Here is a 14,547-nt window from a genome sequence, read left to right on the forward strand (position 1 = left end):
TTTAAATATTCAGAGAATGTTGTTGTGCGTTTTGTTTGGGCCAGACAGCGTCCATTTGTATCCCTACAATGTGTAATAATAATTTACAGTGTTTGGATCAAAACACGTGTTTTAATCTATGATGAAACGGCCATATGGAGGGGTGAGCATTCAGCTCATCAAGTCTCATTTGTTGCAATGTTGTAAAATGGCTCATCGTAGTAAATGCAGTCAGATGAAACCTCATGGGGCCTGACAACATGCTCGTCATCCTGTCAGGCGGCTTTCAGCGCTGGTTCCTGTCCCGTGTGCTGGGCCACAGTATCAGGATGTGACACTGTGTGCTGGGCCACAGTATCAGGATGTGACACTGTGTGCTGGGCCACAGTATCAGGATGTGACACTGTGTGCTGGGCCACAGTATCAGGATGTGACACTGTGTGCTGGGCCACAGTATCAGGATGTGTAATAAAGGGAAAGAGAGAAAGAGAGAGAGTGTGTGGGCGACAATGAAGCTTAGAGTTGTGAGAGTAATGTGTGTGTGCGTGTATAGAAGTGTGTGTGTGTATAGAGGTGGGTGTGTGTATAGAGGTGTGTGTGTGTGTGTATAGGGTGTGACACTGTGTGCTGGGCCACAGTGTCAGGGTGTGACACTGTGGGTCTGACTGGGCTCTGATTGATGCAGAGGTTTGAGAGGACCCCCTTCCTGTGCTTTTTATTATTTTCTTTTCCCCCAAAGTGTTGCTTCCCTGAGTTGCCATGGCAACTCAATGTGTGTGAGAGACAGGTGTTTCAACGCACTCCTGAGACTGTAGCGTAGACCCGTGTCAACACCCACCTCTATCCACACACCCACCTCTATACACACACACACCTCTACGCACGCACACACACCTCTATCCACACACCCACACACACCCACCTCTATACACACACACACACACACCTCTATACACACACCCACCTCTATACACACACACACTTCTATACACGCACACACACATTACTCTCACAACTCTAAGCTTCATTGTCGCCCACACACTCTCTCTCTTTCTCTCTTTCCCTTTATTACAGATTGTCAGTAACACCACACACACGCATGCTGAATCTTTCTGTAGGGCCTTCCTGGAGGTGGAGGACAAATGAAGGGAGGTCATGTTTCAGGTTAACTTCTTCTTTTGCTCTTTGAACGGTTCCCATGCCCAGCTGTTTGTTTCTGCTGAAAGGACCCTGTGTGTGTGTGTGTGTGTACTTCAATAGGCTGTCTCTCAGACTGAAAGAGTGAAATCCATTTTGTATGGATTCAGACAGAACTGTAAAGTCCATGCTCAAAACTCCTTTAAATCACAGAGTCCTTTCCATCCCACAGCCCCCTTACTTCACTACACACACACACACCTCTATCCCTGTTTGGCAGGCTGAGTCTGAGTGCTTCTGACAAGTGGAATCATTTATTTACAGCGTGTGCTGAGCACTGCTGGATGTGCCCAGCGGAAACACACCGCACCCTGCTGTGTGGCAGAGCCTGGATCCTCTGCCTCCCCTCCAGCCTCCAGCCTCACTCCCCCTCCAGCCTCCAGCCTCACTCCCCCTCCAGCCTCACTCCCCCTCCAGCCTCCAGCCTCACTCCCCCTCCAGCCTCACTCCCCCTCCAGCCTCCAGCCTCACTCCCCCTCCAGCCTCCAGCCTCACTCCCCCTCCAGCCTCACTCCCCCTCCAGCCTCACTCCCCCTCCAGCCTCCAGCCTCACTCCCCCTCCAGCCTCACTCCCCCTCCAGCCTCCAGCCTCACTCCCCCTCCAGCCTCCAGCCTCACTCCCCCTCCAGCCTCACTCCCCCTCCAGCCTCACTCCCCCTCCAGCCTCACTCCCCCTCCAGCCTCCAGCCTCACTTCCCCTCCAGCCTCCAGCCTCACTCCCCCTCCAGCCTCATTCCCCCTCCAGCCTCACTCCCCCTCCAGCCTCACTCCCCCTCCAGCCTCACTCCCCCTCCAGCCTCAACTCCACCTCCCCCACTGCCTCCAGTTCAGGACTCTAGGCAGGGAGAAAGGCAGTCAGGAGACCCCAGGCATGTCAGGTTACGCTCTGTGAAGCGACCAGAGAGACACTGCCCTGGGACCTGCGCTGTGGCTGAGGAGAAACAGCTCTGAGAGTGTTTGTGTGTGTGTTATAGATACACGGCTCTGTGAATATGTGTGTATGTGTGAGCAATGTGTGTGTGTGAGTGTGTCGTAGATAAACGACTCTGGGAGGACGTGTGAGTGTGTTGTAGATAAAGAGAGAAGAAGAAAGAGGGGGGAGAGGGAGGAATGGAGGGAGAGAGAGAGAGAGAGAGAGACAGAGCAAGATAGAGAGAAAACAAGAAAAAAGTGAGATAAACATAGAGAAAGAAAGCAAGCACTGTGTGCTAGCGGAACAGGACTGTGTGCTAGCGGAGCAGGACTGTGTGCTAGCGGAGCAGGACTGTGTGCTAGAGGAACAGGACTGTGTGCTAGAGGAACAGGACTGTGTGCTAGAGGAACAGGACTGTGTGCTAGCGGAGCAGGACTGCGTGCTAGCGAAGCAGCGCTGCGTGCTAGCGGAGCAGGGCTGTGTGCTAGCGGAGAAGGACTGCGTGCTAGCAGAGCAGGGCTGTGTGCTAGCGGAGCAGGACTGCGTGCTAGCGGAGCAGGGCTGCGTGCTAGCGGAGCAGGACTGCGTGCTAGCGGAGCAGGACTGCGTGCTAGCGGAGCAGGGCTGTGTGCTAGCGGAGCAGGACTGCATGCTAGCGGAGCAGGACTGTGTGCTAGCATACATTTCTAACAGACACCCCCCCCTCTCCCATTTGCCCTGGATTAGATTTACATTTTAGGTAATAAAATATTACTTAAAATGTAAATCTAATATCTGTGTGTGTGTGTGCTGCTTAGCTTTGATGTTATCTCAACAGGTGCACAGTCACAGCTGTTCAGAGTGAGGGGGTGTGTTCAGCAGGAGCTGCTCTGTGCTGGTCTCCCGGGGAGTGCTGGGGTGAAGTGTGAGATAGCATCTTCCACTTTCTCCTGGTGAAACGAGCCTGAAAACGAAGGAGGAAATAAAACAACCAATCAGATTAAACCCAGTTAATAATGGTTACCCTTAAAGATGCTTTGCCGATAGTTACACTGCAGCGAAACAACATGGCATGATGCATGATTATCTAGAGCAACTTGGATCTCGTTCATCTGAAGCACAGTTCAGGCACAACCTCCTTGAGGTTTCACTCAAATAAACCTGGACTGCAGCACTGGGAGAAACAGCTCTCTGTTTCTCTAGGGCAGGGGTGGAGAACCTTTTTTCTGCCAAGGGCCATTTGGATATTTATAAAATCATTCGGGGGCCGTACAGAATTATCAACTTAGAAATGTGCCTGCTATATTTGGTCAAACATTTAATTAACTCACCCCTAATGTGATGGCTGGAACTGCTTCTCTTTGGTGAGGTTTGTGATGTTAGCTGGCACGGATGCAGCCTGCTTTGACTAGGGGTGCATCGAACATTTCTTGGGGGGTATCATGATTACAGAAAGGGATCGTATTATTTTTTATATTGCTACCATTTTTGAGACTGCTTATCGATCTGAGTGTTAATCAGGCGCGGAGCCATACGTTGTAAACATTCGGGGCTTAGCCCAAACCAACAACGTATTCTGGGTTTGATTTGCTAGAAATTTGCTAGAATTTTTTTGGTACGCAACGCTGTGCGCCTCCACGGTCCTCTTCCACATATTAAAATAGTGCTGCTGCCAACAAATAATGCACCTAATAATATGGTGCCTGCAGTGCCATGGCAGGCCGGACCAAATGATTTCGCAGGCCGCATACGGCCAGACGTTCCCCACCCCTGCTCTAGGGTGTCAGTAGAGATAGACAGCCTTGTGTGTGTGTGTGTGTGTGTGTGATGAATGCAGCACACCCTCAGGTGAGCTAGCGGTGTGCAGAACCCACCCTGCCTGTCCTGCTTCCTCACTCTCCTCTACTGACACAGCATTCAGAAATCTCCAAATAATATTCATCATATTCAGACATATTTATCAATAAAAAAAGCAATACTTTTCTATTCTGCACACGTTCATTTGTGGGTGTATGTCTTATGAGAGAGAAAGATATCTCCTTGATTGGCTTTCTTCATGATAAAAAACAAACATTCAAATTTACATCTCTGCTTTCTCAAATCTTGTGCCCGTACATGACTTACCATAACTATCACGTTCCTCAGACTGCAGTAGAAAAACACACAAACTGAGAAAAATAGCGTGACCAAAATGTCCTTCGTGGGACGGGGAAAAATATCTGCCACATGAATCAAGTTGTCACTTCCAATTCGAGTCTGAGTTGGACATGCAGAGCAGGGACCTTGATGGTGTGAGAGGCTGTGAGCTGGAGCCTTTAAGCCTTCCCTCTGCGTCTGTCCTCCTGCATCCCACCTCTCAGAGGAGACGCCTGACAGCCACCTCTGAGGACGGCAGTTTATGCACAAGTGAGGTTATGGGTTAGGGTTGTGGTTAAGGTCATGATGAGGGTTAGGGTTGTGGTTAAGGTCATGATGAGGGTTAGGGTTGTGGTTAAGGTCATGATGAGGGTTAGGGTTGTGGTTAAGGTCATAATGAGGGTTAGGGTTGTGGTTAAGGTCATAATGAGGGTTAGGGTTGTGGTTAAGGTCATGATGAGGGTTAGGGTTGTGGTTAAGGTCATGATGAGGGTTAGGGTTGTGGTTAAGGTCATAATGAGGGTTAGGGTTGTGGTTAAGGTCATAATGAGGGTTAGGGTTGTGGTTAAGGTCATAATGAGGGTTAGGGTTGTGGTTAAGGTCATGATGAGGGTTAGGGTTGTGGTTAAGGTCATGATGAGGGTTAGGGTTGTGGTTAAGGTCATAATGAGGGTTAGGGTTGTGGTTAAGGTCATAATGAGGGTTAGGGTTGTGGTTAAGGTCATAATGAGGGTTAGGGTTGTGGTTAAGGTCATGATGAGGGTTAGGGTTGTGGTTAAGGTCATGATGAGGGTTAGGGTTGTGGTTAAGGTCATGATGAGGGTTAGGGTTGTGGATAGGGTTAAGGTTATGGTATGGTTAGGTTATGGTTGATGGTTCTATGCATAGTTGAAGGGTTAGGGTTATCTTCATGTTCTTTACGGCTGGGTATGTTCATAGTTGAAGGGTTAGGGTTGTGTTCATGTTCTTTATGGCTGGGTATGTTCATAGTTGAAAGAGCGTCAATAGGCGGTATTCAGGAACCGTGTTGAAGAGCACCCTTGTAAACATCTTTGCATAGTCCTGCTGACTCTTATGACAATACTTATGAAATCATTTTATTATCCTAATCCTACAGAACTACAATATAGATTTCCTCTCATTCGGGCAGCAAACGGATCACACACAAGACTAGAATACATCAATTCAAGTTTCAAGTGCGTCAGCCCTTTGTATCAAGTACAGAACCACTGCAATTATTCGGCCCTGCTTCTCTTGACAAGTCTGTGTAAACCTATAATAAGGATTTAAACCTTTACCAAATGATCTGAACCTGTAAATAAAGTGTCGGAGCTCTGTGAGTTCCAGAACAGTGAGACAGAAACACAGTACCTATCTGTGATTTATGATGCAGCATTGCTATGGGCCACCTGACCTCCCTGTGTGATAAAAAACTGGTAAATAAGCGGAGGGAGGATGAAAATTGAAAACAGCCTCGTATCGTTCCTCTCCTCGTATCGTTCCTCTCCTCTGGTGGGCTAATAGACGGGGGAATTTGACCCTCCAGATGGTCGCTGCTGCAGACGTGATTGACAGCAAAGATAATAGAAAACAACCTCCTTATAGAAAACCATATTTGCCTAAGGATGATAGCCTATTTATTATAAGTGTCAGCCCCTGGAAGCTAGGCCTTCCCTGCTCCATCCAGACAAAGAACCGATGAAGCGTGTTGTTTTTCACCAAGATTCCTCCCCCAAAATTATTGATTCCCAACAGTATTTCACAACGGGACTCCTGCAATTATCTGTAAGAGCGGGATGCACAGAAGTGTCCCGCTGGGAATACTTATCAATCCAGGTTTAATGAAGCTTTCTCAAAGCAAGAAGGATGAGTAGGCTTCTGGTGTCAAAGCTTCAGACGTGTTTAAATGTCTTGAAAACAGCATGGCGGCTTCTGTATGCAGAACAACATCCAGCTATCAGACATGATTGGAGAAGGAAAATGTTGTCTTTGTTTGTCAAATTATGGACCCTTCCACAGTGAGCTCAGTTGTTAGGTAGTGGGACAGATAATTGAGGTGTGTGTGTGTGTGTGTCCGTTCCAGTCCTATATTAAATTGACCACCTATTAGTCCTGCTATATCCACTCTCCTTCCCCATCTCGATCTGCCTCGTACAGTAGCAGCGCTGCTCGCATCTCAAACCAAAAGGAAAAGTGGGTCTGGTTCCACGAGGGAAGCGTGTGGTCAGGTCCACAGAGCCTTCACACCTCACAGGAACAATCCTACCTCACATTTACATTTAGTCATTTAGCTGACGCTCTTATCCAGAGTGACTTACAGTAAGTACAGGGACATTACCCCCGAGCCAAGTAGGGTGAAGTGCCTTGCCCAAGGACACAACGTCATTTTGCACGGCCGGGAATCAAACTGGCAACCTTCAGATTACTAGCCCGATTCCATAACCGCTCAGCCACCTGACTCCCACATCCACTGACAAGGAAATATTATCCAGAGAAACGAGAAAAGGTTTGAAGGTTCACGTCTGATTTGCTCCTGTTGAAGGTGTTTATTATCTTACTATTGGGTTACATGTGTTTCCTCTTCCAACAAGGCAGAGTGTCTGTGTCTGTACAGCTGTAGGGGATTTGAAGACGACAGAAATCAGATTGTTTCATAAGAAACATACAACAGAAAAGTTTGAGGCGATTGTCCCCCCCTGTACCCAGGGGGACCACTGATCTCCCTTGTGCAAAGTTTAAAGTCCTTAAAGGTTTATTAGCCTATTTACAAACGTGCGGCCTGGATACATCTTTCCTTTCTTCCGTGTCCCTCTGAGCAACGTGACTCAACGTTAATGATGTCATTAATTAGCTGTGAAGACAGAGGCTTTAGGAACTCATACCGCAAAGTGTTCCCTGGTCCACCACAGTACAGCACTGTGCACAATACAAGCCTGGATCCTCACCAGCTAACCGGTGAACCAGCGACTGTGAACAAATTACTTTGAGGAAATGAGTTTCAGGCTGGATTGTCACCAAACCACACTACCATTAGACTGGTCATGGTCAAGTCACCAGGGTGATCACTGGGGTCTGAACACTGCTCAGCTCTAAAGCAGCACAAAGTGCTACATTGCTACTGGTGTTACCTGTGAATTCTTATTCTCTGCATGTTGTATTTGAGTTCCTGTTGTACCATTTTGTCTGGCAAGAGACCGCACCCCAGAAATGGTTTGATGTTGCACAATGATAATTGAGATGTTATTGTTGCATTGTAATGTTAAGATATTATTAATATTGTTCATGGTGCCTGGTAGCTGATGTGGTGCCCTGTGCCTGACTGTCCCTGACTCTGACTGTCAGAACCACGCACTTCTGATCCTTGATTGCCTGCTGTACATCTGTACGGGGCTTTGGATAAAAGCGTCTGCTAAACGGATAAAAGGTTTCCAGCCAGCTGGCTCTCTCAGCCCAGAGGGGGTGTGAGTCCAGGCAGGCTGGCACCACGCTGCTGGACCAGCACTCCTGCTGTGGCGTTCTGGGCCCAGGACGGGTCCCTTGGCCCGGCAGCCGTGAACCACAAGGCTGCTATGATGTTTAGAATAAGGAGAAGGTTGTTCAAGGCAATTAGGCACTAATGGCAGAATTTGGTGGGTTGTATTGTAGCTGTCTGTGTCTCAGGTTACCCACGCTCTCCCTCTCTCCCTCTCTCCCTCTCTCCCTCTCTCTCTCTTTCTCCCTCTCTCCCTCTCTCCCTCTCTCCCTCTCTCCCTCTTTCTCTATGGACTTTTCTCCCTTTTTCTCTCTCCCTCCTCCCTCCCCCTCTCTCATTCTCCTCTCCTCCCCCCCTCTTTCCATCTCTCTCTAATTCTGATTCTCACCTTCTCGCTTTCTCACATAGCACCTCCTGCTGTCATGACAACCACGTACCCTTCATCATTTACAAGGACGTGATTTCTCATGGTATTAAACATAATCAAATGTTTATGCACTCTATCTGTACGTTGAAGAGACTGAATGTTTCAAGGTTAACCAATATCAGTTTTGTTTGTTATCACATTAACTTTGTCAGTGCTGATAAAGGCTTTGTTTCCTAGACCTTGAGGGATCAAAAATTATGCAATTCAGCTAATTCACAACTAATTCACAATACCACGAATGTTTCCAATACCACGGTTAAACCTTAATGATCTGGAATAAGCTGCATTGAAAGGGCTTTTTCCAGCATATGAGTGTTCCTTCCTCTGTAGGCCAGCACACGATGCCCCTGCAGGGGGAGACGTCAGCCCCTGACTCTGGAGAGGCTCCAAGGAAACATGTCTCAAGGTCTCCTGCGAGGCTTCACAGCCAGGATCTGGGTGTAGCTCCTTCTGAGATGAAGGTTAGACAGGATGGAACAGAGGTCAAGGAGAAGGGATAGAAATCATGAATTAGTGAGTCAGGCAGAGACAAAGATGGAAAGGGGGAGGGGGGAGATAGATAGAGGCAGAGGGCGACAGAGAGAGAGAAAGGGAGATGGGGGGAGACACAGAGAGAGAGAAAGAGACAGGAAGGAAGAGAGGGGAGAGACAGAGAGAGAGGTGAAAAGAGGGGAGATTGAAGTGTGGCGGGCTCTGTCTGTCGGCTAGGATCCAGTAGGATCAGAGGGGAGGATGGGAGGGAGGGAGGGATGTGGCGGAAGTGATAAACGCTACAAAGGAGGAGTGTGTGTGTGAGGGTTCGGAAACCAAACTCCCAACTTGGTTGTCATGACAGCACGATGAAGACAGCGATGCTTTGTCAGGAGAGAGGAGAAGGAAGAGATGGTGAAAGACGAGTGCAACCAGCTGGATTCTACTGAGGGCCTAAATCACCCTGAACACCCTGCTCCTTAGCTACTGAACTGAGGGAGGGGGGGGAGGAGGGAGAGAGGAGGGAGGAGGGAGAGAGAGGGGGGAGGAGGGAGAGAGAGGAGGGAGGAGGGAGAGAGAGGGGGGAGGAGGGATAGAGAGGGGGGGGGAGGAGGGAGAGAGAGGAGGGAGGAGGGAGAGAGAGGGGGGAGGAGGGATAGAGAGGGGGGGGAGGAGGGAGAGAGAGGGGGGGGGAGGAGGGATAGAGAGGGGGGGGAGGAGGGAGAGAGAGAGGGGGGGGAGGAGGGAGAGAGACGTAAGAGGAAGTTATAGAGTAGAGGGCTGAAAAAGGGAACCTGATGTACGGCATCAACTGTGAGTGAAAAAGAGAAGGGAGAGGGAGCTTGAGGGAGAGGAACGAAGAGAGAGAGGGGGGAGCTCGAGGGAGAGGAATGAAGAGAGAGAGGGGGGGATTGGGGGAGACGGAAAGAGGAAGGAAAACATCATGAGATTGATCAAAATCCGTCCCAAAAAAATAGAAGGGCCTTGAGAGAAATGATGAGCGGAAAAAAGTGCGAGATGGATCATTCTGCCAGAGAGAGAGAGAGACAGAGAGACAGAGAGAGAGAGACAGAGAGAGAGAGACAGAGAGAGAGAGACAGACAGACAGAGAGAGAGAGAGAGCGTGAGTGAGTGAGTGAGTGAGTGAGGATAAGAGTCAGGGGGGTCAGATGGCTGAGCGGTTAGGGAGTTGGGCTATTAATCAGAAGGTTGTTGGTTCAATTCCCGGCCGTGCCACAATGACGTTGTGTCCTTGGGCAAGGCACTTCACCCTACTTGCCTCGGGGGGGAATGTCCCTGTACTTACTGTAAGTCGCTCTGGATAAGAGGGTCTGCTAAATGACTAAATGTAAAATGATAAGGACAGAGTGAGTGAGAGGAAAAGAGGAGCCAGATAATGAATATGAGTATTTAATCCTCTCTGAACAGTGACAGACAAGGCTGGGGTCTGACCAGACGTACAATGGCACAATAACTGTATTAATATCGCTTCAGATAAGTACACAGCACACAATCGCCCAAGATAATCTTCCGGATCTCAGCATTATCATTCTGGCTCGAACAAAAACATGCTGTTCGCCCCGGGGAGCGCCCGTGCAGCGGCAGGGGCAAGCGCCTGGGTACGGCCGCGCTGAAAGGATTATGTCTCTGACAAATAAGTGACCGTGTAACCCCTTTACGCGTTGTTACGAGTGAACGATCCATTCCAGTTTCCTCACACACACCACAGGCACACACAACACACACACACCACACACATCCATATGGTCTGTTTACATATCACAGTTTTCAAAACAGGAGCTGAGGCCCTCATGCATGTGATGGACGGGGTATGGCGTGGGAGAGAGAGAGAGAGAGAGAGAGAGAGAGAGAGAGAGAGAGAGAGAGAGAGAGAGAGAGAGAGAGAGAGAGAGAGAGAGAGAGAGAGAGAGAGAGAGAGAGAGAGAGAGGAGAGAGAGAGAGAGAGAGAGAGAGAGAGAGAGAGAGAGAGAGAGAGAGAGAGAGAGAGAGAGAGAGAGAGGAGAGAGAGAGAGACCAGCAGACAAACTATTCATTAGGACAATTTCATATTACTCTCTAGCACAGGAAGTGATTAAACTACTGGGCTACTTTTACTGTGTGTGTGTGTGTGTGTGTGTTTTGGATGAGAGAGGGAGTGGGGTGGGCGGATAATTGCCTGGTACAGCATTCTAGAATGTCTGATGCCAAGCCATGTTGTTCAGTAAGGAATGCTCATTACTGATGACTAAGTTTCACCATGCCAAGATCACAGTGACATTGAGGGAGAGGGATGGAGGGAGAGATAGGGAGAGAGATAGAGAGATAGGGACACAGGGTGGGAGGGGGGAAACAATATGGAGATGACTACAATTAAGCTTGAGGATATTTCCCATCAGTCTCCCCTTCCCTTGGAAAGACGTGTTTTTGATGTGCTGGCCCACATCCACCCCAGGACACACATCAACACGCTTTATAGACACCAGCAGTCCAGCTGAGGAAGACAGATCGCTGAAAGACGTCTTAGAGTGTGTTAACCCAAAACCCTTTTCTCTTTTATAAACATGGAGCGGCAAGAAATCTATTAAATGTGACATTTATGATCAGCAAAGAGAATTTATAGACAGCAACTACATTCTTGTATCATGGGTGTATCACTTAATGTAATTACTGGTTGTTTTGATGTCATAAGGTTGAAAATGTATCATCATTATAAATATGATGTTTTTGTCCTTCTCCAGGTTGGACAGAGGAGAAGTCAGAGCTGTTGCCCGGACAACAGGGACGGACACTAGCAACACCATGGCCCCTCCGCAAAAACTCACCAAGGCTGCTTTTAAAAGTAAACTAAATCCTTAGACTTTAAAGTTAAAAGAAATAGAAAATCCACAAAGTTTAGCCGACTCATGTCAAAGGTCTGGTAGAAGGAAGCCTCTCGCTTCTCTTGGAAGCAGGACAACAGATGGAGGCTCTGCCTCTGGGTTTTCAATGTTGCTAACGCTAGCCGAGTGAACAGCTATGCCTTCAAAGGTCTCCTGTTTCTACCTGTTGACCGTGGTTTGCTGGGCTAGCGCTCTGTGGTACCTGAGTGTGTCCCGGCCCTCCTCTTACATGGGCCAGCTGTCCATCCCCATCCGCAAGACGGCCAAGCTGCACAAGAACTCCACCTACAGCAACATCCGCTCGCGGCCTCTCAACCCGCACGACTTCGCCTTCCTCATCAACGAGCCCAAGAAGTGCGAGCCGGAGGCTCCCTTCCTGGTCATCCTCATCAGCACCACCCACAAGGAGTTTGACGCCCGGGCAAGCCATCCGGGAGACGTGGGGGGACGAGAGCACGTTCAGCGACGTGCGCATCCTCACCCTCTTCCTCCTGGGCCGCAACACCGACCCGGTCCTCAACCAGATGGTGGAGCAGGAGAGCCAGATCTTCCACGACGTCGTGGTGGAGGACTTCATCGACTCCTACCACAACCTGACCCTCAAGACCCTGATGGGCATGCGCTGGGTGGCCACCTTCTGCCCCAAGGCCCAGTACGTCCTGAAGACGGACAGCGACATCTTCGTCAACATGGAGAACCTGATCTTCAACCTGCTGAAGCCCACCACCAAGCCCAGGAAGAGGTACTTCACGGGCTACGTCATCAACGGAGGTCCCATCAGGGACATGCGCAGCAAGTGGTACATGCCCAGAGACCTGTACCCCGAGAGCAAGTACCCCCCGTTCTGCTCGGGGACGGGGTACGTGTTTTCGTCGGACATTGCCGAGCTCATCTACAAGACCTCCCTGCACACCAGACTGCTCCACCTGGAGGACGTGTACGTGGGGCTGTGCCTGCGCAAGCTGGGGGTACACCCCTTCCAGAACAGCGGCTTCAACCACTGGAAGATGGCCTACAGCCTGTGCAGGTACCGTCGCGTGGTCACGGTGCATCAGATCTCCCCGGAGGAAATGCATCGCATCTGGAACGACATGACCAGCAAGAAACACCTCAAGTGTTAGCTAGGCTGGAGAGGCTGTGGAGCCGTGCCAAGCAGGAGAGACGTCATCACCCTCTCCTCTTTCCTCTCCTCTTTCCTCTCTCTCTCCGTCTCCCCCCCTCTGCCTTTCCCTCCTCCTTCTTCCTCTCTCCCTCCCCTCCCCCTGCCTCTTTCCCTCTTCCTACCTCTCTCCCTCTTCCTCTCTCCCTCCCCTCCCCTTGCCTCTCTCCCTCCCCCTGCCTCTCTCCCTCCCCCTGCCTCTCAAAGCTTCTCATTGGCTATGTATAGCACATGACACAGTGTGTATGTAACTGTCTGACCTTTGTCAGGGCATCGGATAATTTCACCTTTTTACCAGGCCGGGGCTATTCTCTTCACAGATAACTTATCTATTATCCAGCACTGTATTATTCTGCTCACTGAATATCTAACCAGTGTGTCCGACTAGCAGGCTTCTTAGTACTTCACACAGAACAAATCAAACAGAGGATGTTACCGCGGCTACAGCAACAACCTGTCTCATTTGTTCATACGTTGAACAAGCGTGTAACAAAAATCGAATGACTGTATATTCCACTGTCCACAGTCTTAGCAACAGAAGATACAAATCAGTGAAGGCTTAGAAGCTTAGTAACAGAGTTGATAGAAGAGACAAATGGTTAGCTTGGATGCTTTCAGACTCATTTACTCACAGCTTGATAACTGCTAAAATAGATATCTCTGTCCCCTATGCACTGAGATGGTACCAGTGCAAAACATAAGCTGCACCGACACACACTAATACTGTGCGCACACCATCACTAGGTCATCTGTAAGGTTGATGAAGAATGTATTCTGTTCATTCCGGTTTTATGAGATCATGTATTGTATATGTGGGATGTACTGTTTGGTACGGTTTTAGTGAAGACCATGACACATGCTGTGTTTATATCAGAGGATGCATCATCGCCGTACTGATCATACAGATGATCTTAGATTGTGAGAAGACCATGTAACAGTCATTTGTATGACTTCAAGGTCCTGTTTGCCTCTGTAATTAAGTGGTAAAATTTTATTTTAAAGATCAGACATATTTTCTTACTGCTAATCCAGAGTTGTGCTATTCATCTATTACCTATGACGGTATCTCTTGAACGCCAGTGATTTTCCTTTGGGACAAACAAACAGCCCACGGGGGTGTTATTCTGTCTGTGTCATTTTGTTTCTCTCCTTCCAGCTGCTGTCAGATGAAACTGTGTTATATCACAGTATTATTTGTATGACTTTGTCCAGAAGGACTCCATGGCTGCATTTCATTGCCAACTTCGTTCATGTTTGAGTGCATTTATTTTTTAGTTTTTAAATATTTTGGATTAAAAGATGTTTTACAAGACTTTGTTTAGTTGGAATTGTGTGTGTGTGTGGGGGGGGGATCCATTGAATGTGTGTATGTGTGTGTTTTCAAGGGACTGTGTCTCCATGTCAAAGTAAGGGCCTGTGTGTGTGTAAGCTCTGTGAAAGCATTGTGATGTGTCATAGAGTCAGACATTAGGCTCCAACACCTGTAATGGGTGTGTGCTGTGGTCTCCCATGCAGACGTGTCTGGCAGGAGAGCACTTTAACACCTCCTTTCATCCACGTCCCTCTGGTGTCTCCGGCTCTCCTGGGAAGAAAACAGGAGAAAAGGTTCAGAACCAGGTCTCGCAGCAACACAGACACCTACGGTGCCTTAACAAAAGGTCCAAAATCTTTTGGGAATACAAAGAAGACTTTCTATATATGTACCATTCACTGAGAACCACCGAGCGTTGCAGATTGCAAGTACTGTTATTTGTTGACTTAGGCTACCTTGCAGGGTGTGTAGTCAAGTCTCGAAGTGATATCATTTTTACAAATTTAGTTTCTCAGTCGGAATCTGTGAGTTCTGCTCACTTATTTTGTCATCACACGGTTGAATATATTGTCTGAAATGACAAACTAATGAAAAGCCTGCATGGTAATGAGTAAATAACTTCT

The 14,547-nt window shown here is 48.6% G+C and overlaps 1 protein-coding gene across 1 annotated transcript in view; it reads left to right on the forward strand.

The window, feature by feature from the left end:
• b3galt1a (UDP-Gal:betaGlcNAc beta 1,3-galactosyltransferase, polypeptide 1a) overlaps positions 1 to 13,918 on the forward strand; it is a 62,007-nt gene extending 48,089 nt beyond the window's left edge. Inside the window, 2 exon segments of the mRNA XM_062447468.1 lie at positions 11,313 to 11,874; positions 11,876 to 13,918. Coding sequence (XP_062303452.1) covers positions 11,590 to 11,874; positions 11,876 to 12,574 — 984 coding nt within the window. The 5' untranslated portion in view covers positions 11,313 to 11,589 and the 3' untranslated portion in view covers positions 12,575 to 13,918.
• Positions 13,919 to 14,547: the final 629 nt, after the last annotated feature.

Source organism: Osmerus eperlanus, chromosome 21 (assembly GCF_963692335.1).
Source record: "Osmerus eperlanus chromosome 21, fOsmEpe2.1, whole genome shotgun sequence".
In the NCBI taxonomy this organism is placed as follows: Eukaryota; Metazoa; Chordata; class Actinopteri; order Osmeriformes; family Osmeridae; genus Osmerus; species Osmerus eperlanus.